This window comes from Ambystoma mexicanum, chromosome 1p (assembly GCF_040938575.1).
Source record: "Ambystoma mexicanum isolate Mex_15411 chromosome 1p, UKY_AmexF1_1, whole genome shotgun sequence".
In the NCBI taxonomy this organism is placed as follows: domain Eukaryota; kingdom Metazoa; phylum Chordata; class Amphibia; order Caudata; family Ambystomatidae; genus Ambystoma; species Ambystoma mexicanum.
The window spans coordinates 1,111,228,533-1,111,255,653 of NC_090921.1; the positions used below are offsets into that span (position 1 = coordinate 1,111,228,533).

The window sequence follows — 27,121 nt, forward strand, 5'->3', positions numbered from 1 at the left end:
ATTAGAAACTGACCAATTGAGCTTATGAAATTTTAGCCATGTTTTAAAAAATGTGTTGTAAAATGCATAATTTGCCCCCATTTCCCCCCAAAGGCTATTGGAACGTGTATTGGTAGCAGTGTTCTGTCACAGATGCCTGCATTAAATATCACAAGCTACCACTACTTGATGTGTTTGCATTTTTACCTGAGATTAGGCAAATACTGCTTTCTTCTCTTTTCATGTCATGATAGTCCTTCAGACCTGCTTCTAAGCCAGAATTGTGAAATTGAATTCCTGTAGCAAAGGTTGAAACAATTTCAATTATTTCATCGAAATATACAATATTAAACCAAACGTACATGGAGAATCCATTTCTACAACCGCTAGTCTAAAATTTGAAATACAAACAATTCCTTAAAGTATATTGCATTTAAATACATATTTGGGAATAGAAAACATTGAGCACCACAGAGTTATAATTCACATTGAAGAAAATAGCATACGGTGTAATAAGAGGAGCATAGCATATCCTCTGAGGGACTAAGATAGGAACACAAGAATTTAAAGATATCCTAAAGACAAAAAAGGCAAACCAAGCAACATGCATTTATAAACAGTTATAGGTCAGATGCACTGATGAAAACTGACACTTTACAGGCAATAGACAATAACCACCTGGGTTGGGGAATGTTGGGTTTTGTGAGCTAATGTGTAACAAATATGATGATTTAATAGTATATAGACAAATTAAAAAATGTGATTGTGAATCAAGAAAATAGGCAAAGAATTGGAATAAGAGCTACAATAATGGGACTGACCAGCGCAATGAAAATGAATATTTCATCATATATGCTGTGACAAAATCCCCTGCTTTGTTTTGGGGACATCCATCGGGGTGATCTTGGGGCATGGGTAACTCCCAGAGCTAGTGGATGATGGGCCTGGGGGTGATATAGGAAGGACACTCTTGTTGTCTCCACTTCGTTCCCCGCCAGTTGAGGGCTAACACATGTCAGCGTTTTACTAGTGGCCCTCTTGCAGTATGTGCTGCCTGCCTACCTGACATCATCTGCCTCTTGAACCTTGCCCTGCCATTTCGATTGTGGACTTTCCATCAGCAGTGTAAACACAGCTGCCACTGCGGGCTCCCCACTGTGGCCCGCCCCCCTGGACATGCAGGAGCGGTTATGTGACTATCACCTGCCTGCTACTTCAGGAAGTGGCCTTAGTGCGTCCTTAGCCCTGGGCGTCCCATTCAAAAGGCAACCTCTAAGGGCATCGTCTTTCCCCATTTGTCCCTGTTCATGCCTGATCATGCACCAACATGCCGCACACTTGCTCCTTTTCGCGCTGATCTTTTACACTCTGTTTTTCATGCCTTACCCTATTCCATCTAGGATAACCCACCGTTCCTTTCCTCAGGTACTCTCAGCTTATTCTCACCACCATTCTAATCTATGTTCCCCTCCAATTTATACAGATGCCTTGTTGGTTTTTCACTTCGGTCTTCTCAATGCCCGTTCAGTCTGCAATAAGTCTCATTCGATTCTTGATCTCAGTTTTCCGTTGTAATTTGGACTCTTTGTCTTACCGAAACACGGATTACCCCTGACAACTCTTTTATACCAGCTTAATTTCATGCTACTCGTACCTTATTCTCTCATAGTCCTCACATCTCAGATGCGGTGGGGGTACTGGGGTTCTTTAAACTTTTTCCTGGACTCTCTTACCATCTTTTTCTGGCCTTCCAACCTTTAATTCTTTTGAATGTCATTTTTCTTCCTTCTATGACCTCTCTCCGGTCTTGCTTCTTGTTGTGTGGCGTCCTCTGGGCCCAGCCAGTGATTTTCTGGATCATCTTGATTTCCTTCTATACCTTCTCCTTCTTTCTTCATCACCTTCTTTCCTTTTGGGTGACTTCAATCTCCCTTTTAATCCTTTCTGCTCTCAGTTGATCTCACTTACTTACTCCTATTATCTTCAGCTGTTCCCATCCCCTCCCTTCCATCAGTCTGGCTCTTCTCGTGACCTAATCTTTTCCTTATTTCCTCCAGCCAAGCCTGTGTCTTTTGGTCCCTTCTATGCCTCTGATCACTCTTTTCCTTCCTTTTCTCTCTCTCCCCCTACTCTTTCTACTACTCCACCTTCACCTAGTTTTACTGATCATAATTTTTGTTCCTTTGACTATCTTTTCTCTTCTCTACACTCTTCTTTTCCATCTATTCCTACTTTCTCTTCTTTGTCTAATGATGTGGATGCTAGCAATCTCTGTTCTACTTTGCTGTCTGTACTTGATTCTGTCTCTCCTCTTTGTTCTTTTACTCCCAGTCATAAAACTCCTCAGCCTTGGCTTACTTCTGATCTTCTCTCCCTCCACTGCCGCCTGCGTAAAACTCAGCAGCACGGGAAAATAATCTTGATCACCGTCTGATATTGCTACACTTTCATCTTTACACTCTTCTTTTGACCCGGTCTTCTTTGCAGCAAAAATGTCGTACTTTCCAGATCTTACTGTTTCTTTTTCTCACCCCCCTCGTCTTTTCCAACTTCACCACAACATCCTGTCTCCTAAATCTCCGGACCCATCCCGCCTTTCATCTATTTCTTACTCTCACTTTGCTAGTTACTTCACATCTAAAGCTGATAATCTTTGTTCTGCTTTTGCTTCTTCTCCCACTCCTCCTCATTCGTCTTCTTCCAGTTTACCCTAATACTTTTTATCCTCATTCTGTGCTATTGCCGATTCTGATATTTATGCCCTGCTTACCTATGCTCATACAACAGCATCTCCTTCGGATCCCCTTCCCTCTTCTCTTATTCCACGTCTACCGTACCTTCTTCTTCCTTATCTTACTTCAATCATTAATTCTTTTCTTTCTAACTCCTGTTTCCCTCCTACCTTTAAGCTTACTCTTATTCTCCCGATTCTAAAAAAAACCCAACTCTTGACCCTTCCACTCCTGCTAATTTTTGCCCAATTTCTCTTCTTCCCTTCTCTCTAAGATTCTTCAGCGGGGTGCATGTGCCCAGGTTGCTAGTTTCCTAACCCTTAATTGTCTTCTACCACCTCTCCAATATGGATTAGGTCTTTCTCATTCGACAGAGACTGCTCTTTTGTATGTCTCTAACTCTATTCTTGTCATTCTAAGCTCTCCTCTATACTTATTATTCTCGATCTATCTGCGACATTCATACTGTTGATCATACTATTCTTATTTCCTCCCTTTCTTCTTTGGTTATTACTGGGTCTGTCTGGTTCTGCTGCTATCTTTCTCAGCGGCCCTATTCTGTAACTTGGGCTGGACACACCTCTTCCTCACTTCCTGTTCTCAAGTGTCCCTTCAGGTTCTGTACTTGGTCCTAGCCTTTCCTCTCTCTACAGTTCCCCACTATCTGCTCTTATTTCTTCATTTAATCTTTTTGTTCATCTGTACACAGATGATACACAAATCTTTCTCTCTTTTTCTTCCTTTGACTGTATTCCTTACTCCACTGTATCAACTTGCCTTTCTGCTGTCCAAAACATTTTCTACACCTCAATCCTTCAAAGACACAGGTTCTTTTTTTCTAGCTTCAACTATTTTGTCTACTCTTCCGCCTCCGTCTCAATGTTCGCCTCCTTTCTCTCTGCCCTTTTCCTCTTCTGCCTGCAATTTGGGGGTTATCTTTGATTTCTCACTTTCCTTTAGACAGCATAGCTCTTCGTTTGCTCACCTCTGTCGCTATGCCCTTTTTAAGATCCGTTGTGCTCGCTCCTATCTCTCATTTCATGCCACGAAACCTCTTCTGTCCTGCCTTGACTTTTCATGTATCAACTACTATTTTCTTCTTCTTGACCTCCCTGCCTCACATCTTCTTCCTCTGCAATCTGTTTATAATTCTTCTCTTCTCTACCTTTCTGCTCCTCAATCACATCTTCTTTACTGTCTATTTCACTGCCTCCCTGCTTCCCTTTGAATCTCGTTTTCTCTACCATTTCCTTTCTATTGTTTTTAAATGTACTCATGGCTTGGCTCCTCCTTATCGTTCTTCGGTAATCTCGATCTATTCTCCTATTCTCCCTCTCATACTCTCCGATCACAGAATCTGCTTCTTCACAATGTCCCCACTCCCCCAATGCTTCTACCTGTTTCCGATCTTGCCCCATAACACTGGAATTCTCGCCCTCTATCTGCTCGCTCTTCATTGCTTTGTATTTTCCAATCTAACATGAAATCTAACATGAAAGCTCATCTTCTCTCCCTTCTTTATGCTTAGTGACTTTCTGTTTCTCTCCCCCTCCTTCTGTTTTTAGTTGTTATTTGCATTACCCTGTAAATTGTACGGTTTTCTAATATTTTGTAATGGTGCTTTTGGCTAAAGGCGCTTTATAAATTCGATAAATGAAATGAAATGACTAGTGGCCGATTAAGAGATTGAAGGGTTACAGGTTCCCCAATAAAGCATACTAATTCCCAAAGAGATCACATCCGCTGGCAAAGAAAGACAAAGTTGAGCGAGTTGTTCCTGCGGTTCCTGAACTGTGAGTGCTTGCCACACCAAACAGAGGATGTAGCTCTGCTACAGGAACCAAGCACTCACATGCATGCAGGAGACCACATGTTGTCCCAATCCAAGATGGCGGACCCTGCTCTTAAAGGGGCAGTCTACCCAGTGAAAAACGTCCACAACACCTGTGATTGAGTATAATTTAGGTGAAGACTAATCCTTTACTGAGAACCATACAAAAAAGGTAAATATTGAATGAAGCACAACACTTCTGAGAGTCGCAGGATCTAAAAACACACAAGGGGAAAGGCAGTTTGTGGGTGTTAGGAACAAGTAACGCATGAAGTGTGGAGCAATATCATAGAAGGCGAATGGAGGAAAAGAGTAGGAAGCAAGGAGATTAGAGGTGAGGGGGGAGAAGGAATACCATCAGGAGGTGGTGTAGGAAAGCATAAGGTGGCGATGGCAGGAGGGGAATGAAAGATGTGACAGGAAGATGAGTTCAGTTTACATTCCAACATGGAGCACTTTTGTGGCATGTCATCGGGGAGGGCCAGGAGCAAAGGTTAGTTAGTAATATTCTGCAGAGGGTAGACAATGGGTCACGGGGGGAGAGGGCGGAATGTTACAAGACCCTTGAGAGCATCTCTGTGGAAATGGGCCTGAATTTCTGGGAAGCACTGACTGGCACTTGAAGCAAAATGCCTTCTGCTATTACAACTCGTGATGGAGACCCAAGAATGCCTACAGATCCTGCAGGAGGTGCTGCATCAGGGGCTCCTCAACCGCTGGCCTGGAAAGGTTGCTATGGCACTGCACCAAATCACCAAGTAGTAGGTTCAAATCAACGATCCTTATCTGTGGCGTAGTGTCCCCCATCAGGCGAAGCCAGACCTTTGCCTGCAGGGAAGGTGAGCAAGAGTGAAGAAAGAGGGCGGGGAAGGAGGTTGCAGGGGCAGGGAGGGAATCTAGTACAGGAGACAATGCGTTGTATTAGTGTGGATGCGTGTTACTCCACCCAATATGGGACCGAACAGGCAACTGAGCTCATGATAGCATTGGAAATGATGCAGGTTTAGATAAAATCACTGCACTGAGCAGCACTCTAGCATCTCAAATGAGATGGAAATATGATGCCAGAGTGCACCTGTTCAATTAGTTGCACCTACATGCTTTCCAGAGACAGGCCTGTGGGTGAGTGGGCTGCTCCGATTTTTGCGATAACTTGTAACATGTTTTACTCACTTGTGGTACACGAGATTGTGTCTCTTCTCTCAGAGTCCAGGTCGTCTATGGAATAAGATTCTCCCTCACTTTTAATGTTGAAGGAAACAGCTGGTGCCATATCCATATACCCTGTTGTAAAACCAATTTACAAAAATGAGGTCCTTTTGCAACTTTGCAAATAAAGTTACGAAAAATAAGAGTCGGGCATAAGAGAGAACACATCATCTGGCATCACGGACACATGCCCTTTTAGTCATGCTGCAAAATGTGAAAAATCAAAAAGATTTCTATTACTGAACAATGAGCTGCTCGGGATCAGTCTTCCTCGTTAAAACATGTGTTGTCAAAAAAAGCTATCATTTAACATTAAGCATTACACCTGTCATCATACTCCATATCAGCATGTATATATTGACATCGGAACTGAGTGTTTATAAAATAATTGATAAATAATGTAGGTGCCTACATTGCAAAAGGAGCATGAAATGTTTACCAGCAAAGATAGTGTTTATAATTGTTCTAAATTAGACGTTTGGTGAAATGTCCATACATCGCAACAATTGCGTAGCTCAATTAGTGCATTCACTTCCAAATGAACGAGTGAGAAAAGCAGGCAGTGGTTTTTCTAAATTCCTAGCTTTAGAATTTCCACACAACTGTTATTTTACATTCGCACCTGGGAAGGGCGCTTAGCCAATCAGGTGGCTGGAAAGGTGGTCAAGAGCACGCAGCATACCGCCTGCGTTTCCCCAGCCACCCGAGGCCCTTCACTCGATGCCGTCATCTTGATTGTAGGATGGCAACAAGGAGCCCCTCCCGATCACATCCCCATCCTCTACCCCTAACCCCCAATTCATCCCGCAACCTTCACCGACCTGCCCTCCCAACCTCCCCACTTACATGCTGGACAGGAGCCATCTTGGTTTTTTTTAACTTGAGATTAGGTTTGTGCAATGTGCACAGAGCCCATCTCCAGTAAAAACTATTACCACCCCGAATGAACCCCAGTGAGTGAATTGCAATCACACCCACTTAAGGGGCCATACACAGCCGGTAACAGCCCTGAGCCCTCTCTGAGGCTCTCGCTTCACTCTGGCATGCGTAGGCTCAGGCTACAGGGCTTTTACCGGCCCTGCAAGGCCCACTAATCGCAGGTGATTGCTACCTTCAGTATACTACTGTGCAGCTGAAGAGAACACATTTACCCATATTTATTTGTTTGGGATTTATAAAATGCAAACTTAGCTAGCAAGCAACCTGAATCAAAAAGTGGGAGAATCCTGGATGTGGGAGACCTCGTATTCCTCAGAGGTAGGAGGTAGGAGGTAGGAGCAGGCAAAGTGTGGAGTCTGGGGGTATTCTGTTTTCTGTTCCCTGATACGAAGGGACGTAATTGAGAGGTATGAAAGGTCGGATGAATGCGACTAAGATTCTTAGGCAGTCTGAGGCGATAAGCTACTGGATTGATCTTGGATACGACTTCGAAGGGACCAATAAATCTGGGAGATAGCTTAGAAGGACGTACCCAGCGGGGCAAAACCTTGGTGGATAACATGACCTTGGATCCTCTGTTCCAATCCGGTACGGGTCTCCGGTGTTTATCAGCTTGTAGTTTGTTACGGGTGTTGGCCTTTAGAAGACTTTGGTTGGCGGTGTTATGGGCTTCCTTTAATCTAGACAGAGAGGTTTCTAAGGATGGTATAGGAGTCTCAGTCCAGAAGGTGGGTACTATAGATTCAAGATGGTACCCATACGTACAAAAGAAAGGGCTGATCCCAAGTGCACTGTGTACAGAATTGTTATAAGCGAACTCAGCTGTTGGTAAGAGGGAAACCCAGTTATCCTGTTGTTGGTTAATGAAACACCTCAAATACTGCTCAAGGGTCCCGTTTAGCCTTTCCGTCTGCCCGTTAGTCTGTGGGTGGAACCCAGAGGACAGGGCCCTTTCGATACCCAACAGTCTGCACAAGGCAGTCCAGAATTTTGAGGTGTAGTGGCTCCCACGGTCAGACACGATCTTTTTGGGGAGACCATGCAACCTGAAGACATCTTTCATGAAGACTTCCGCCATAAGGGAGGCCGAAGGTATCCTGGGTAGGGGGGAAAAATGAGCCAACTTCGAGAAGGAGACTACAGTTACCATGATACAGGTACAGCCCTGGGAAACCGGTAGATCTACGATGAAATCGGTAGATCTACGATGAAATCTGTAGATATGCGCTTCCAGGGGCCTGAGGGAATCGAGTCTTGTTGAAGCAGGCCAAGGGGACTTCGAGTAGGATGTTTATTTTGCATACAGGTCAGACAGGTCTGGATGTATGCCTGAGTATCGGCTCGCATACCGGGCCAGTAAAAGGATCTCTGCAGTAATTCCAAAGTCCCTCGTAAGCCTCTATGCCCGGCCACCTTCGAGTTGTGACACCACTGGAGAGCTTGTATTCTGAGGTCCTGTGAAGGAAGGATGAGCCTCCCTCGAGTGAAGTACAGACCGTCCCTCTGATCCACCGGAGTCCTCCCCACTTGCAAGAGTGTTTCTTCGGGGGAAAGAGATCTTTCCCTCACTTCTTCCACGAAAGACGATACAGCGGAAATTATCTTGATATGTGGAAACATGAGCTCTTTCTCGTATCCCCGAGAGGTCTCATCTCTGCGAGATAAGGCATCAGCAACCTGGTTTTGGGTACCAGGTATGTATGTTATGAGAAAATGGAACTGTGCAAAGAAATGCGCCCATCGGGCTTGTCTGGTGTTATAACACTCTTGTTGACATAGGATCTGTAGGTTCTTGTGATCAGTACGTATCAGGAACGGATGTAAGCTTCATTGGAGAAAATGCCTCCATTCTAGACAAGCCAGTTTCATAGCTAAGAGCTCCTTTTCTATGACAGAGTAGTTTAGCTGACTAGGGTTCAGAGTCTTGGAGAAATAGGCGATGGGATGTTCTTGGCCCTGATTTGATTGTAGGAGAACGGCGCCAACCGCACCCGCGGAGGCGTCGGTCTCAAGAATAAAGGGAAGCAATTGGTCGGGCTGTCTCAGAATAGGGGCAGAACAGAACCTTCTTTTCAGGCAGATGAAACTCTCCTCGGCTTCCCTGGACCATCGAAAGGGCCTGGAGGCTTTCTTTAGTAAGGAGGTGATAGGCAAAGTGAGTCTGGAAAATTTGGGAATAAACTTCCGGTAAAAGTTGGCCAGTCCCAAAAATCTTTGAATCTCCTTGACCGACGAAGGGGAGGGCCAGCCTAGAATAGCTTCGACTTTCTTGGGATCCATGGCGATCCCCTCGCTGGACAAAATAAACCCCAGATAGGAGACGGAGGATTTGGCGAAAGCACACTTTTCCGGCTTGACCAATAAATGATGTCGCTGCAGCCTGTGTAATACTTCCTTCACATGACGAGTATGCTCTTCGGGCTGACGGGAGTAAACCAGAATATCGTCTAAGTAGACAACGGTGTTTTGGCCCAAGAGATCAGAAAATATACGGTCCATAAACCTTTGAAAGATGGAGGGAGCGTTGACCAGTCCGAACGGCATAACCTGATATTCGAACAGCCCATAGGGAGTGCGGAAAGCCGTCTTCCATTCGTCACCAGTCCTGATGCGGAGCAAATGGTAAGCATTACGTAGGTCGAGTTTAGAAAAAACTACTGAGCCTTGGACGGTCTCCAGGATCTCCGAGATTATGGGCATAGGGTACCGGTCCTTGATGGTAAGTTGGTTAAGCCCTCGGTAATCGATACAAGGTCTTAGGTCCTTGGAGTCCTTCTTAGGAATGAAGAATAGAGATGCTCCTGCTGGTGATCTGGAAGGTCGGATAGGTCCGTTGGCTAAGTTGTCATCTAAGTAGCGTCTAAGGACTTCCTTTTCCGACAAGGAAAGGGGATACATCCTACAAAACGGAACCAGAGCCAGAGGGACTAAGTCTATCCTACAGTCCTCAGGTCGATGAGGAGGAAGTTCCATGGGTTGTTGGTCTTGGAAGACTGTGGCGTACTCCTGAAGACAGCTTGGGATACAATGGATCGTGCTCCTCTCAGGGGCACACCCCATCTTGACGCTTTCGAACAAGGGACCTGGAAGACACTTCTCCTGGCAGTAGGCAGAATGAAAACTTAGAAGATTGGCCGACCAATCTATGGTAGGGTTGTGTCGTTGGAGCCAACCAATCCCCAAAATGACTGGGAAATGAGCTGCGCGAATGATATCGAAGCTCAGTACTTCAGTATGTTGTTGAATGGATAGCCGTACCTCCTCTGTGGTGTGGGTAATGAGGCCGGAGCACAGAGGGGTACCATCTACTCCTTCTACCTTCTGGTCTTCCTTCTTGGCTATCCTGCGAAGGCCTACCTTGTCGGCCCATAGGGTGTCCAGGAAGTTCCCGGCTGCTCCACAATCCAGCAGGGCCAGGGTCTCCATTTCCTTTCCTCTGAACTGAAGCTGGACGGATACCACCATGAGACGTTGGTCGTCTGAGGGTTGGGCAGAAGTAACTGAAAGAGTGACATAGGAACTGGGAAAAGCCCCTCGGTAGTCCGTCCTGCCAACTACCGAGGGCATTTGTTTCCCGGACGTCTGGGGGGTACATCTGGGCAGTCTCTCAAGAGGTGTAAGGAGGAGCCACAGTATAGACAAAGGGTGCCCTCTCTTCTCCTCTTCTTCTCTTCCGCTGTCGAGGGCGCTGTGGTTGCTCCTATTTGCATAGGTTCTTCCCGGGTGGATGGACGAGCGGCAGGTGAGGAGGTCGATGGGTGAGTCTCGGGGTAAGAGCTGGAGCTACGGGTCTTTCTCTTTTCATTCCTCCGTTCAGTCAACCGAAAATCTATCCTTACAACAGCCTTTATGAGATCTGAGAAAGAATCGGGGCGAGGGATCCTAGCGAGCTCGTCCTTCAGCTCTTCGCGCAAACCCCTCCTGAAGATGGTGTATTGAGCCTCTTCTTGCCAGCCAGCTTCTGCAGCTAGTCTTTTGAAGGAGGATATGTAATTGAGTAGGTCAGAACCACCCTGACATACATCCAACAGGTCTTCACTAGCCAGGTGAGCGCTCTCAGTGCGAAGAAATGTCTGTTTGAGAAGATCCTTGAATGCTACAAAGTTCTGTAGCACTGGGTCGGACTGGGACACCAATGGGGTAGCCCACGCTAGGGCATTACCAGTCAGGTGTGTGATCATAAACCCCACTTTAGCGTGATCGGAGGAAAAGGCGTTCTGTCTGAAAGCGAAATGGATATTACAAGCTTCCAAGAATTCTTTAACTTTTTTCTCTGATCCGTCCAATTTGCCTGACACCAGAGGCAAAGGTGGTAAATCTGTGACTTGCTGTTCTCTGGCGGTAACTCTCTATTGGAGAGCGGTATTTGCCGTCTTAAGGGCTTGAACTTCCAGGTTTAAGTTTTGTACAGCCGCAACCAATTCTTGAAGTTGCTGGGGAGTTGCCATGTCAGTATTTTGGCGTTGCAAGCTATCAACAATGCCTGATGCTGTGGGCGTATCGACAGGGTTTTCCGTTATGTTGTCCACCCCACTCGAACCCTGAGAGTCTGCAAATTCCCCTTCCTCCTCACCTGATGAAGATGAGAAGTCCAACTTCTTTCCGCGGGATCGACGAGTGAAAGTCCTCCTCTCCTTGTGTAGATAGGGTCGGCCTCGGGAGGAAGCCACCGCGACCCTTTGGGAACGAATCAACGGTGACTCCCCCCCGCGACAGACAAGTGAGGCAAGGGGAAAAGCCTTACGGCACAAAAACCCCTTCGGAGTGTAGATATCCGATGCAGCGGAACGAGAGGATACACCAAGACCAGCTGGAATATGGGAGACCGGAATACCGGCGGGTAGAGCTCAGTAAAGGCGAGTTGAGAGAACAGCACAAAATGGAATCAAAAAGGGGGGGGAGCCCGAGAGAGAAACTCAAGAGAGGCAAGGCAGGAGAGGAGAAGGGAAGCGAGCAATCCACGCGCCCAAGAGAAAATAACGGGGCGCAGGCAAGAGAAAGAAGAGAAGACAACGGAAAGAGAGAGGTAAGCAGAGGAAAATAGGACAGGAGCGGAACACTGCCAAGCGAGAGAACTGTGGAGCGCTAGCAACGAAGAGGATACAGAAGTTGCAACGCGCCGAGCGTAAACAGGGAAGTACACTCGGCAGCGGCCATGATGGAAAGGACTAGACCGCTAACAGCGCTTGGGAGCACAACGTGGCGGCACAGTTGGACGGCCGCCATATTTCCACCTCTTCCATAAACGCCAGGAACCTGCGGTTGTGACAGTTGGTGATTGAAAAACAGAAGAAACCTAAAAGAGAATGACCATGAAGGAGGGCAAGTAAGAGACAGAGAGGACTAGGAAAATGACCCAAAGAGATGGACCAGGAAGGACCCAAAAGAATGGGAAGGCGTGAACCTAGACAGATGAGAAGAAAACATCCCAGAAGATGGGGAAGAGAGAAACCCCGAGGCCTTGAAGCAGAGAGATCAAGAAGGTTGTGAATAGAGGAACCCAGAGGGATAGGAAAGGGGAGACGCAGAAGGTGGTTGAGGAGAGAAGGAAGAATTGCTTGACAAGAAGCTGTCAATCAGTAAGGAGAGATGAAGAATGAGAGGGGGATACAGGAAACAGACAAATGAGTTGTCAGAAGAACCATTGGGAGTGTCAGAGTAGTGGAGAAAAATACAGAAGGGGGAGGTAATAGCGAGAAGTGAAGAAGAGAAGTCGAGGAACATCAAAGGAGAAGAGCAGAAAAGGCAAGTGACTGGCGTGGAGGGGGTGGAAGGGTTTCTTATATTGCGCAAGAAGGTAGATGGTTGAACAAGCATGTGGCTGGGTTTAGGGGCACCGGGAGCCAGAGACATTAAGGAAAAGATCCTTAGGTACAGGCTTGAAATGAGACAGCAAGTACGACAGGTAGTTGGGATTGGAGATCATGAGGCAGGAAAGCCGTAGGAGCCCCAGAAGCAACACATAGACAATCTATGGCGACCTCCAGGCTTTCAGCTCGGCACGGCTAGCTCCAAGGTACCCTAAACTACATAACAACAATGAGGCTCCTGCGCAATTGTGAAATTTGAGACTGTACCAGAAGGTACCCGCAGGAAGAGAGGTGCGGCTAGAACCCTATAAATCCGAGACTGTGGGTGTGAAGGGGTGGGGGATTCAGAGAAAGTAGAAAAAGGGTTGGGGAACCCCTTGAGCTCGAGACTAAGTGTGCTGCTTATTGTATTAAGCTACAGGGAAAGACCAGGACACAGGTATTTTTGTTTGGACCCATTTTGTACTCCCCTGAAAGATACTGTTTGTTGAGGTTCCCCAAGAACTGAATTCACACTGGGGGAAACATCAACCAACAACTTTAGTTTACTTGAGAACACCTGGTGTGTTATTTTGTTCCCAATTTGTACATGATTTCGAAAACCCCTTTTTTGTTTAGCATATCCTTTTGTCGGGCCTCATGTATCGGTCATTGTCAAACCACTTGAGACGCATAGATTTGTTATAGATTCTTCTAGTGTCCTTTGCTGTCCCATGTTTGTTTCCGACTGTTCAGTACTTCTTTTGATAGCCAATCACTTTGCAGTGTCGTACATAAACTAACTAGGAGGCACATGATCTGAAAAACTTTCAGAAATGGCCCATGGTTTTGAGGAACTCTACGTGGCATACTGGATAAAAGGTACTCTGGTGCTCTGAATCTGCTTATGGACCTATTCAAGTGGCTGTCACTTCAGCAGGTGTATGTTTAGTCCGCTTCAGGAGAGGTGGGGACCTTACCAGATCAATCTTTTTGCCTCCAGATGCACTACTCAACCTTCAATATTTTTCAGCATAGCTGCAGACTAGAACCTTGTAAAACAGCTTGAGGTGCATTTTTTCCAGGCCTAGAAGGTCATTATGTTTTCTCTCCCTTCCCCATGTTGCACAGAATCTATTCCTTTCCTTGCTCCAGGACATTTGTGTGGTTCTAATTATGTTGTTTTGGCTATCTCTGACATGGTGTCCTTTAGCTGTGGATGTGGCAGTGGATTTCCTGGCTATTCTTCCCTCTTTCAGAGACCTACTCCCAGAACCCTCAGTCTACCCTCACAAGCTGACGCTAAGGAGGACCAGTTACAAAGCACCGGCAGGTGCTTAGAAGCACATAGAACGTCCTTATTCAATGTATGTAAACACAGGACTAGAACTTAGCGAGGCAGGGACTTGAAAGCATCTGCAAGCAGAAAGTAGCGCTTAGAAGGGCAATGGATGTATTACATGTGTATACATGTTTTATTTAATGTACAATGGGCCTCATAACAAGTACGGTGGTGTGGGCGAAAACGGTGGAAATGCAGCAGTAATACACAGGGCTTTATCCCAGGCATAAGCTGTCAAGCATGTGTGGATGTATTTACTGTTTTAAAGTATGGAGTAAATGAACTCCGCCATGAGGAACCACTTACATGTGTTTACCCTTTATCGTTTATATTAATCTTGTATACTTTAAGACAGTGCCATAGAATGCTGATTATTGCAAGTAATTTAAGGACATAGAGTGTAGATTGTATTTATTGCATAGAAGTATTATCGCTACACTTTTAATTTCCCATGATTACTTTCCTGGTTTTTCAGTCACCGCAGGAAGTTCCAGTTTCCAGAGTGGCAGACTTTTATTTATGACACAATGAGTGTGGTCAGTGATGGCTTTTGCATTGTTTCTTCCAAACGTTTTGTCTGGCAGATACTTGTGGTTGACAGCGAAAGAGGACTTGCTGTGTGCTCGTACAGAGGATGCAGAGAGGCAGGATCACGGATTGAACGGTGGGTGGCAGTTACAGAAAAGAATGGCGGCATCTGTATTTTTCTTGTTATTTTTTTTAATGCTGTATAATAAATACGAAAAAGAGTGTTGCATAGTACTTGCCTCCGATCCATTAACGACTCATTGGTGTAAATTACTCGCGATAATCAACATTAGAAATGTTACCCTCCTCGTGTGCCGAATTTAAATGGTTTCTGAACTGTTGCATTTGAAAGCAATAAAGAGATTTAAACAAAAAATGAAAAGATTAAAAGTGAAGATGGGTCCTAGTCAATATTTCATGGTTTACACTGGCCAGTGAGGTTCAAGTTGGAAGTAAAGTGCCCTTCACTCACAGACTGTGCAAACCTACGTGAGCCATCACTGCGAGTCCACTCGCCTGTATCTCTGTGAGCAATGGTGGATATAGTGGGGTGCCACAATGACCTGTCCTCCTTAGCTCCCATCACTTTCTCCCTTATGTACTGTACTTGTTACTTAAGGAACATATGAAGGAGATTGTTGGATTCAAGTGAAAGCCTGGATGGGCAAGACTACAGGTCTTCAGATGAAGCGGCCTTTGGGGACGCAGGGCATGGAACCTACAGTTAAATAGATGAAATAGACAGGCGGGAACAAACACAGAGAAAAGAGATTGGGAGGCTTCTCTCTTTTTCTCTCTTTCCCTTTCCTGCTCCCATTCCCCTGTGCCCTCCCCCATGCATGTCTCCAAAAGTGAATTAGAGATCTGGGGATCTCGGCACTTTAAGAACAAGAAAAGAAGTGTGGTCTTAAAACTTAATAGGTGGATAAACCAAGGTATCCATTCACAAAGGTTTGTCACACGCCAAGGAAATAGGAGTGGTTATGTTCTTTTTAGTAGTGCAATTGTTCTTTTTTAATCAATTGTATTTAATGTAATATGGTTAAACAAGTCAACCTTACACATCCCAAGTGCAAAAGCAATAATTACAATACATTACAGTACATTTAAAAACCTTACTTGAATAACGTAACAAAACAAACATATTTAAAATACCATTAATTCTTCACATAGCGACTCACAGGGTGCGTGGGGGGTCTGTGGGGGGCACAGAGACTCACAGGGGCTTGAGGGTGGGTGGGGGGCACAAAAAGACTCACAAAGGGCTTGGGGGTTGGTGGGGGGCACATAGCAGCTCACAGGGGGCTTAGAGGCACAGAGACTTACAGCGGCTTGGGGTGGGTGGGGGTCACAGAGACTCACGGAGGGCTTAGGGGTGGGTGGGGGGCACAGAGACTCACAGGGGGCTCACAGGGGGCTTGGGGTGGTGCTTATAACTCCTCTCTTTCATGACCACCACTACCCTTCTTTACTTTCTGCACAGCAAAAATGTAACTCTGCTTGTGAATAGACACCGTGAAATTGTATCACCGCCTGTGATGTTGCTCTTACCTATGGGTACCTGCCTATTTGATATAGTTCCCACAACCATGTGGTGAGGCTTTTTCCTAATTGTGCAGCAGCTTAGTTCTTGCATTTTACCTACTTGTTCCTGCATAATTTGATGTAGCCCCCTGCACCGCAGGGTGAGGCTTCCCAAACTGTGCACCCACTCGAATGTCGTTCTTCCGTCCAGTCGTGTGCTGTGTTGGAACCTTTTCACTTGCACTTATTGTACACCTTCTCCTCCCTCCCGCCTGGTCACTACCCCGTCCTGCACTTCCCTTCCTCCCCCCTCATTCTGTCATCGCACGCGCCCGCTATGAATTGTCGCAAAACCTAGCAGGAATGTTTTTGTTTGTTTTGTTTTACCCATGTTCATCCCCACTTCACTTCCTTTCCTCCCCTGATGCCCTTTCTGTTACTCTACTTGCATGCTCCGAATTGTCGCAAGACCTAGTAGAAACGCCATTGTCCGTCTTTCCCCCTGTCTCCCCGACCTTCACTTCTCCTCCCTGTACCCATCTTTCGTGTTTTGCACTTGCATGTTCCGAATGCCTCAAGACCTAGTATGATCGTTATTGTTCTTATTTTCTGTCCTGTACCCCTCCCTTGTCTTGATGCGCCTTAAAAAACTATGTTGATGTATAGGCGCACTAAACAAGACCAGTAAATAAAGTAAGTGAATAAATAACAAATAAAGTATGGAACATAGGGTTGGCAATTTAGCCATAGGGGACATTGCACACGATGCAGCTTCAAAAAGAATTACAGCACCTTCGACCACAGTAATAATGTGGGAAACAGTAAGTAGGACGTAGCCCCGAGGCCACAGTTGCCCTGCCATGTCTGCCCCCCACAAGTTGAGCAGGCGAAAGGCCTGCTCAAGTCTGTTATCTGTGATATCTAGCGCCGTTTACTCACTTGTGGGGCCGGTGGCGGTTTCTCCTCTCTCAGGGTCCACGCTTTCAATGGAATATGATTCTCCCTCCGTTTTAATATTGAAGGAAGCAGCTGGTGCGACGTCCATATACCCTGTGAGAAAATAATCCAGCACAATGTACACATTCGCCAAAAACACAGGTAGTTTTGAAGTTGGCAAAACACGTTATAAAGAAGCTAAAAGGAAATCAAAGAAAAGCCTAGTGCAAGAGAAATCCTGTCACTTACAACAATATTTCTTAAGAAAATAAATATAGAAAAATGCCTTTTTTCCACTGTTGGAAAATCAAACATGTTTTAGGTTGAGAAAGAATAACTCTTTCACTTCACAGCGCCCCTCTTCTCTCCCTCCATACGCTCTATGGCTTTGTATAGAGAGTTCACATTAGCCATGAAACCACAGAGAAGTACTTTCTAAAAGAACATTACAAGTGCAGCATCAGGCAAAATCAGTTTCTGAGTAATGGTGGACCTTTGAGTGGGGCTTGAGTTGACCATAAGGGCTTTCAAATCTCTATACTGTACAGGGCCATTGTACTCATAGCTTTGAAGGGTGTACATGGAGGCCTGCATATGTAACCCAAGAGAGCCAGACAAGTGAGCACCTAGGTCAACCAAAGTCTTTTCATCACACATGGATAGGTGCGTATTTTGTGTGTAAAACCAGCGGGATAGAACTTGCGCCTACCAAAACCTAGATGCACAGCACAACCCTACTATATACTTGGAAACGAGAGCAACCAGCAGGTAAACAAACACTGCAGCACCATGGCCGCCCGCACTGCCAATTTAGAATTCAGTCAGCGAATACTGAGAAACAAACATATTTGGTCAGAGAAATATGCATAATAATGGCAACTTTCTTCCGTCGGGGACAAATATAATTACAAACTCGCCCGTTTGTTTTTTGTCGTTTTCTTCAGGCAGATGAGTTCATAAAGTTGAAGTCGATGCGTGTGGGCCCTTTGAATCGCCTTCTAAAACAAAAAACAGCATATAAAAGTCGCGAAGAAGCCTCGACAAGGAGGTATGTTAACTAACATATCTCTAAGAGAAATCAGTTCTGAAAAAACTAAACAAAAAGTCTTCAAAAATATATCGGACAACTATGTGTCTTCTTCCTTCTCCCCTCTGTCTATGTCACAATAGGTACAGAGCCTGAAATTGAAAAATGCAAAAACACGTCTGTTACCTGAATTATTGAGAAACAGATTCGAAGTTACCAAGTGGATAAATTGTCCAAATTTACAAATCACGAAACAGGAAGTTACGGCCTGAGAAAACCATTAAATACTTTAGTCCAACCAACTCAAGATCAAAAGGTCAGTGAAACTGCTCACATAGGGCATGCAAACAGCCCGCTTACATATACATTTTGCCTAAGATGGTGTGTTAAAATCACTCTGTTTTTTTAAATTCTGCACAATCCGGGACAATTCATTAAAAAAAGACTCCAATTTCTTTGTCTTTCTTCAGAGTCTCCTTTTCGATTCCAACCAAACGGAGATGGGAGCATTGAACGTACTGTCAATTTTCTAAAACAACGCACTGTCCTGAAGAGGGCTTTAAACAATAACAGCGGAACACCAGGGAAGGTGTTCACGAAATTCTGTTCAGCCGAAACATATGTAGACATCCCTAAAACACTTTAAATCTTGCTGTCTTTGTACACAAAAAGATATTTGTGTATTTTCTGTTTGAACACTGATAGTTTGCTCCTCTGCAAATATAGATATTGGTAATAACATCTCATGTCTATGTATAATTGTATTTGTCACTTACTAACCTCAACCACAATTGGCACCATTGTGCCATCATTCTGGATTTGTTTTTTCTAAATAGTCTTTCTTAAAAGTTTTTTATATATCCGAAAGGTGGTAATGTCTTGTGGAAAGCATATACCACACTATGTATTGAATTTAATTGTTGATTAAAATGTGTTTTTAACACCTGTATTCTGGCACGACAAATCTTTTTGTCAACATATATGTACTATGGGTAAATGAAATAGATAACTTACCCAAACCGATTTCGTTTCTATCTGACTAGCCTATAAGGTGGACTAAGAGAGAGGTAATTGAGCAATGTTCTTTCTCTTTACCCTACTATATACTTCATATGTTTGTTCTTTTCTTTACAGTGTGTGAGGAGTCGGACATAGGAGACTGACACAGGGAAGTCACCTTCTTGCCAAATACGTTTATTTAACACAAAAATGGGGTTGGAAAAATGCCTCTCTAGCCCCAACACTAAGAGGGGTTTCCCTGCCCCAGCAAAACTAACTAGTGAAACAGTCCTTGCAGGACGTCCAAAATAAAGCTTTCCCTCCTGTGTCCAAAACCTAATCTGACCCTCACACTCTGAGTTCTACAAAAAGATGTAACAAGCAGAAAATAAAGTGTCTCTTGGCTGCTCCTTTGCAGCCTTGCATTGTTTTCTAGCAAAAAGCGCCAATGGGTAATTAAGTGTTCAAACTCAAAGAAAGTGTTCCAAAGGAAAGTTCCAGCAACTGAAAGTAAGATGTTCTTACTTGTTGGCCTGCTTACTGTTGGAGGTTTGGGGGGAGGGGAAGAAGTGACTTCCTTCCCCTGAACAGAGTCCAGTAATGCCACGGGGGACAATCCTCTTCCCCTGGTATTTCCTCTTGTTGGATTATTGTGAGCAATTACAAACAAAATAACGTTCTCCCTGTCTTTCACAGATTTGGTTTACTCTCCTACCAAGCACTGTCAATTTCATGTCCCCATCTCACAGGGACAAGGAAGAGTTGGGATTATTAATAAGCACAGGTGTGCCTGTTGCTTTCTTGTTTTCTCTTATTGCCAATATATATTACTGTATCTCCCTGGGGTTTTCCTTCATCAAGGATCGACCGACTGTAATTCCTGATAACACGGAAGCGTTATGGATAATCAGATATCTTCTTACCCGTTCCTCTGGGAACTGCCAGGTTCCAGCATCTGCTCGTCACTGGTGATGCTCCGTTGTCTTGTCTCACAACGGTTGTGTCAGCAGACCCACTCTGCAAAGGTCCCACTCTGCGTGGACATGTCACATATTTTCCTGGCAGCTTTTCAGCTGCTCTCGTTGACTGGGTTTAGCAGTCGGGCTTATTAGCCTCCGAGACCGGCTGGTTTAGCTGCCTTGAGGCTCCGGTGTCACAGTCTCTGCGGTGGTCTGATCTTCCACCTCTCCTCGGCAACTCTGCCACTTAAACTGACTGTTTTTGGGGACGTCTGCATCCCCTCTTCACTTCTCTGTTCTCTTCCGTGCCCACTTGTCGTTAGGGGCCACGTCCCTGGCTTGGATAAGGCATCTGGCCTTGCATCGATGACACCTCCATGCCAACAGAGGGTCTGTAGCCGCAGACCGCTTTTTCACCCATCGGTCCTCTGCTTGGCTCAGATGTCACGGACCGGTCCAGTTCTGTCCTCCTTTTCCTCTCACGCTCTTTTCCTTTCTTTGCTTTCGGTTCTCTTTCCACCCTCTGCTACAACTTCTCCAACTACACTACTACCACACAACAACGATCTTGTCCTTCCTCTATCTTAATTTCTTGGACGGTTCTTCTTACAGTGAAACAACTAGACCGTTAGTGGCAGTTCTCCCATATATTCCCATCATCTTCATGAGGCCTACTCATACCATTTATAGCACCATTGTAACGCTCACCTGATTCCCGCAGAGGCGCCGGTCTTGACTGGGTGAATGCCGTATCTTCAAAGGTGATGTGTAACACACGGTTGGCTCTTTGGGCTGGACCTCTGTGCACTGTATGTCTGACTCGAAGAGTAAGATGTCTTAGGTAAGTGAACGCCGAGCTCTCCATCTGCCTCGGGGCAGGGTGCCGTAACCAGTTTCTTCACTGGATAAGGGTGCAGGCCTCTTGACCTCAGAGGACTGCTGTCCGTCGTTAACTGCACTAACGGTAAGTTCTGGGCACTTCAAATGTCTTAAAAGTCTTTTGTAATGATAGCTCTTGTTTTGCAGGGTTCCGGCGATGGCGGATGGCGGGCTGATGAGAGTTGAGGATTGAACCCGCGTGAGGAATAGAAGCGCCTGGAAGCACGTAAGTAAGCGCTTGTAGCCTGCTTCACGATGCGCACTAACTGTCCCTTTTATCTTGCAGGTACAAGTTCGGAGCTTTAGAGAAGCTGAAGGGTGCTGGAATACCCACTGGATTCGGCGTGGGAAGGAGTAATGGCACGTGAGTAATAAAGTTGCCCAATGTCTTTAAACGTACCTTCTTTTGTCTTTCAGATGCATGATGCAGTGCCGAAGGCCTCCGGAGCGTGCGAAGAGCTGGTAAGCTTTTGTCTTTCAGATGCCGGAATGCAGTGCGAAGACCTCCGGAGCATGCGAAGAGTAGGTAAGCCTTTGTCTTTCAGATGCCGGAATGCAGCGCGAGGCGTTGGTGACAGCCGATGGACCAGGTAAGAGATGCGCTGCCACTGAAGACCGTAGTGCTAACCTGTTCTTTCTTTGTCTTTACAGGTGCTGCTGAAGACTGGATTCCAGGATGGTAAGCCTTTGTTCCCTTAGGCCCAGGATCAGAAGCAGAAGACACAATGAGCGTTCTGCTGCAGAGAATGCAGAATAACGCAAAGCAAGATTCATCCATCGGGTGTGGTTTAAATAGCCTCCTGTAGTGCTTAGGTGTCTCCTTCCACAGCCACGCCTAGGTAAGAAAAGAGTTCCTGCTTTCCAGAAGAGTTCCAGTGTTCTGAACCTAGGGAGTGGCTCCTGCCCCACCCAACAGGAAAAGTAGTCCCAAACAGAAGAGGATCAGGGGTTCAACTGGCAGGTAAGTAAGCAGCATGGTCTGCTGCAGGTAAGTCCACCCAAGCATTATGAGCCCGGCGCTTCCAGCGCTGGGACTGGGCATCTTTATGAGCCTGGTGCCACTGGCGCCAGGACAGGGTCCAAAAGGTCCCAATTGGGACTGGCTGGCACTCGGAACCGGGGTTATGGGTCTGCTTCCAAGGGAGTCGGGGAAGTCCTGATCTTTTGGAAGCAGAGATCATGACAGCACCCCCCCTCAAGGCCCCTCCCAAACCGGGCTTCTCCGGGGGTTTGGGCTTGTTAGGAAATGTTCGATGAAATCTTTTGATTAGACGAGGCGCGTGGACATATTCTGCAGGTTCCCAGGATCTTTCTTGGGGACCGTAGCCTTTCCAGTCAATCAGGTAAAATAGTTTAGATTTGGAGATCTTGGAATCCAGGATGCTTTTGACTTCAAACTCGAGTTCTCCATCAACTAGAATAGGTTTTGGAGATGTAGTTAGTCGGGTTTAAGGTTGCACGGGTTTTAATAGAGAGACGTGGAAGACCGGATGTATCTTCATGTGAGGGGGCAAGTCCAACTTGACCGCTACTGGATTTACTATGGTAGTGATGGAATAGGGACCAAGGTATCTTGGGTTGAATGTGCGTGGTCCTTTTAGAGGTAGATATTTGGTGGATAACCAGACTTGATCTCCTACTTGATATTGGGGGCTTCCTTCCGATGTTGGTCTGCTCCTTTCTTGTATTGTTCTTTAGCCCTTTGAAGGTGAGAAACTGCTTCCTTAAAGGCTTGGGTGATTGTAGAATGCAGGTGGTCTACTGCTGGTGTTCCAAGATCTTGGAGTGGATCCAACTCCGAGGTTCGAGGGTGACTACGGTATAAAAGAAAAAACGGGGTCTTCCCAGTTCCCGAGTGGACAGAGTTATTGTAGGCATATTCGGCTATCCAAAGGATATCTTTCCAAGTTTTTTCAGTTTGTTGTAGCATGCAGCGCAAATACTGTTCCAGAGTTTGATTGGTCCTCTCGGTTTGTCCGTCGGTTTGAGGGTGGTGGCTGGTCGAAAGTCTCACATCAATTTGAGCCGACCGACAGCAACTTCGCCAAAAATGAGAAATAAATTGACTACCTCGATCCGAAATTAGAACTGAAGGAAAACCGCGCAGTCGGACGATGTTTTCGAGAAATTCTCGGGCCAGAGTTGCTGCTGTTGGTAAGCCTTTGAGTGGAATGAAATGCGCCATCTTGGAGAATAGGTCCACGATTACTAGGATCGTATTGTATCCGGAGCATGGAGGTAGATCGGTGATGAAGTCCATAGAAAGCGTATGCCAAGGGCGAGGCGGGATGTCAATAGGGCGTAAGAGGCCGGCTGGTTTTTCCTTTTGACTCTTGTTTTGGGCGCATACTCCACAGGACATTATAAAGTCTCTGATATTTTTTTTCCAAGACGGCCACCAGAAGTAGCGCTTGATCTTTTCCGAGGTCTTGGTCATACCGGGATGTCCTTCCATTAAAGAATCGTGATAACAAGAGATTACCTTTTTCTGTAAATCTGTGCTGGGCAGGTATAACCGTTCTTGGAAATATAATAGGTTGTCCTTCACCGTAAAGTCATTTCCCTGCAGATGCCAATTCTGTATGTCTGCTGGAGTTACCAGTAGCCTGGCTTTATCCTTAACTTCCTCTATGGATTGTGTGGCGATTACACCTAGAATTCTTTGTTCGGGAATGATAGGTACAGGTTTAGGATTGATCAAATGTTCTTCCACTCCCATCCGAGAAAGGGCATCAGCTTTACCGTTTTTTGTACCAGGTCGATAGGTAATTATGAAGTCAAACTCGGCAAAGAATAGTGCCCAACGGAGTTGCCTAGAGGATTGAGCTTTTTCGGTTTTCAAATATTGCAGGTTTCGGTGATCTGTAATCACAGTAACGGTGTGTCGGGCCCCCAGAAGATAATGCCGCCAAGCCTTAAAGGCTGACTTGATAGCTAGAAGTTCCTTATCAGTAATAGTGTAATTGATTTCAGGAGGCGAGAATTTGCGGGACCAAAATGCCACGGGATGCAACTGATTGGTTACTGGGTCCTTTTGTGATAGAACTGCCCCCATGGCAAGGCTCGAAGCATCAGTTTCAACGATGTAGGGGAGTTCTGGGCGAGGATGTTTTAAGATCGGTGCAGAGATAAATCTAGTCTTCAAATTCTGGAAAGCTTGTTCCGCCTCGGTAGACCATTCAAAACGTTTGTTTTTCTTTAACAAGGCGGTGATGGGCTGGACTATTCGAGAGAATTCGGGGATAAACCTGCGGTAAAAGTTAGCGAAGCCTAACATGCTTTGAACACCTTTTACGGAGGATGGCGATGGCCATTTGAGAATTGCATCGACCTTCTTTGAATCCATACGCACTCCGCTAGGTGATAATATGAATCCCAAGAATTCAATTTCATTCACGTTGAAAACACATTTTTCCAACTTAGCGAAAAGTTTGTGTTGACGCAATCTCTCGAGGACCATTTTCACGTGTTTCCGATGTTCAGTTTCCGATGAAGAATAAACGAGGATGTCGTCAATGTAAACAACAACACACACATCTATGAGTTCTCTGAGGACATCGTTCATAAAATATTGAAAGGCGGCCGGGGCATTGCAAAGTCCGAAGGGCATGACCTGATATTCAAATAGCCCATACTTGGTGCGGAAGGCCGTCTTCCATTCATCGCCCTCTTTTACTCGTACCAAGTGGTAGGCTCCTCTAAGATCCAGCTTTGTATATATGCATGCTTTTCTGACTTGGTCCAGGAGTTCAGGGATCAAAGGTAACGGATATCTATTCTTAACGGCGATCTGGTTCAGGGCGCGATAATCTATACAAGTTCTAAGGTCCCCTTCTTTTTTTGGAACGAAGAACAAAGCTGAGGAAGCAGGGGACTTGGAAGGACGAATAAACCCATTCGCTAGGTATTGATCCAGGTATTGTCGGAGGTGAAGATTCTCAGGCTCGGTGAGGGCATAAATTCTACTACAAGGAGGAGTAGATCCAGGTATCAGGTCTATCTGGCAGTCATAAGACCTATGAGGAGGTAGAGAGTTAGCCTGATCCTTCCGGAAAACATCTTGGAATTCTAGGTATTCAGGAGGTAACTGAGGAGCCTCCGAGGAAATGGCTGCCAGTGCAACACCAGGTCGAGGGTGACAAGTAGAGACACATTCTGGAAACTGAACCGTTCTTGCTCGCCAATCGATCTGAGGATTGTGCTTCTCTAACCAAGGAATTCCTAGAATAATCTGGAACTGAGGGGCCTTGATCACATCGAACACGATCTTCTCATGGTGTCCATCTTGACTTACTAGCGTCACTTCTTGGGTGGTATGCGTTACTGGTCCGGAGGCTATCTCCGTACCATCCACCGTAGTAATGACGTCCTTTACAGCCTTTGGACAAAGAGTCAGATTCATCCTCAAAACCATTTCATGATCCACATAATTGCCGATGGCACCGCTGTCGACGTAAGCTTCAATCGCATGTAATCGATCCGGATGTTCAGGGCTAATGAGGACCATAGGTATCACGAAATGCGAGGTCACGGAACTGGTTTTAACGCTCGGCAAGAGGACCTCTATTCTTGTCGGGCAAGGTCGTTTCCCTGCTCAGAGTTTGTGACCCTGGTAACTGCAGCTCCTACTGCCTTCTTGGCTGGTTTCACCGGACAGTCTCGAAGAAAGTGCCCCGAGTTTCCGCAATAGAGGCATAATTGCAGCTGTTTTCTCCTTTCCCGCTCCTTTTGTGTTAGTGGTCCTTTCAGGCCCCCTATTTGCATGGGTTCCCCGGAGTCTACTCCTTTGGTATGAGTTGGTGGTTTGGAAAATACTCGAGCATCAAACTTTTAACGATCGGCCTTCCTGTTCTGCAGTCTGTGGTCAATTTGAACGACTAAGTCAATATAGTCCGAACAGTCTTGCGAGGGATTCACTACTTGGGCTAACACATCTTTGAGCTCTCCACGTAGACCTCTATAAAACAGCGTAATCTTTTTGTCCTCAGGCCATCGAGTTTCCACTATCAGTCTGTTGAAAGACGCAATATAAGCCAAAAGGTCTTGATTACCCTGTCGCAATGAAAGGAGCTCATTGTCCAAGGCCTGCCCCTGTGAATGTCTTGCAAACAGTTTTTCCATACTGAGCTGAAAAGCTTGAAAATCATGGAGAACCGGATCATCTTGATTAACTAGAGGGATCGACCAGTCTGCCGCATTGCCACTAAGGTACGAAAGCACGAAAGCTACCTTAGCTTGATCAGTTGGAAAGGCTGCTGGCCGGCATAAGAAGTGCAACCGGCACTGATTAATAAATACTGCAAACCTCTTTGGGTCACCAGAAAATCGTTCGGGCGGAGCCAGAGGTACATTCCCAGGTAGGTTGATCTGCACTGGGTTCGTAGAGGATGTTGAAGGAAGATTTGCCCCTGATGCGGGTAACGGAGTTTGTCCGGCTTGTGACTGTAGCAATTGTCTAGCGAGATCGTCTGTTCGCTCCTTGGAAATAATCAGTTCCCTTCTTAGAGCATTCGTTTCCTGACGGGCTGCATGCACTTCTGCTCTTAGTTCCCCAAGTAACTGGGCTAGCTGGTCGGTATCCGAGGTTTCCATAGCGCCTGGGTGGGAGTTTTGCGATAGGCTTTGCGTTCTGTAACGCTCACCTGATTCCCGCAGAGGCGCCGGTCTTGACTGGGTGAATGCCGTATCTTCAAAGGTGATGTGTAACACACGGTTGGCTCTTTGGGCTGGACCTCTGTGCACTGTATGTCTGACTCGAAGAGTAAGATGTCTTAGGTAAGTGAACGCCGAGCTCTCCATCTGCCTCGGGGCAGGGTGCCGTAACCAGTTTCTTCACTGGATAAGGGTGCAGGCCTCTTGACCTCAGAGGACTGCTGTCCGTCGTTAACTGCACGAACGGTAAGTTCTGGGCACTTCAAATGTCTTAAAAGTCTTTTGTAATGATATCTCTTGTTTTGCAGGGTTCCGGCGATGGCGGATGGCGGGCTGATGAGAGTTGAGGATCGAACCCGCGTGAGGAATAGAAGCGCCTGGAAGCACGTAAGTAAGCGCTTGTAGCCTGCTTCACGATGCGCACTAACTGTCCCTTTTATCTTGCAGGTACAAGTTCGGAGCTTTAGAGAAGCTGAAGGGTGCTGGAATACCCACTGGATTCGGCCTGGGAAGGAGTAATGGCAAGTGAGTAATAAAGTTGCCCAATGTCTTTAAACGCACCTTCTTTTGTCTTTCAGATGCAGGATGCAGCGCCGAAGGCCTCCGGAGCGTGCGAAGAGCTGGTAAGCTTTTGTCTTTCAGATGCCGGAATGCAGTGCGAAGACCTCCGGAGCATGCGAAGAGTAGGTAAGCCTTTGTCTTTCAGATGCCGGAATGCAGCGCGAGGCGTTGGTGACAGCCGATGGACCAGGTAAGAGATGCGCTGCCACTGAAGACCGTAGTGCTAACCTGTTAT

The 27,121-nt window shown here is 46.0% G+C and overlaps 1 protein-coding gene across 2 annotated transcripts in view; it reads right to left on the reverse strand.

Annotated features, from left to right (window-relative positions):
• The window catches only part of LOC138448912 (zinc finger protein 282-like), a 464,485-nt gene that overhangs the window by 120,043 nt on the left and 317,321 nt on the right, over nt 1-27,121 (reverse strand). Inside the window, exons 6-8 of one of the 2 annotated variants that reach the window (XM_069604728.1) lie at nt 16,813-16,923; nt 5,716-5,826; nt 187-276 (exon numbers count right to left, since the gene is read on the reverse strand). In XM_069604728.1, the coding sequence (XP_069460829.1) occupies nt 187-276; nt 5,716-5,826; nt 16,813-16,923 (312 nt within the window). The remainder of the gene's footprint in view (nt 1-186; nt 277-5,715; nt 5,827-16,812; nt 16,924-27,121) is intronic. The other variant, XM_069604729.1, reaches the window with a different exon arrangement.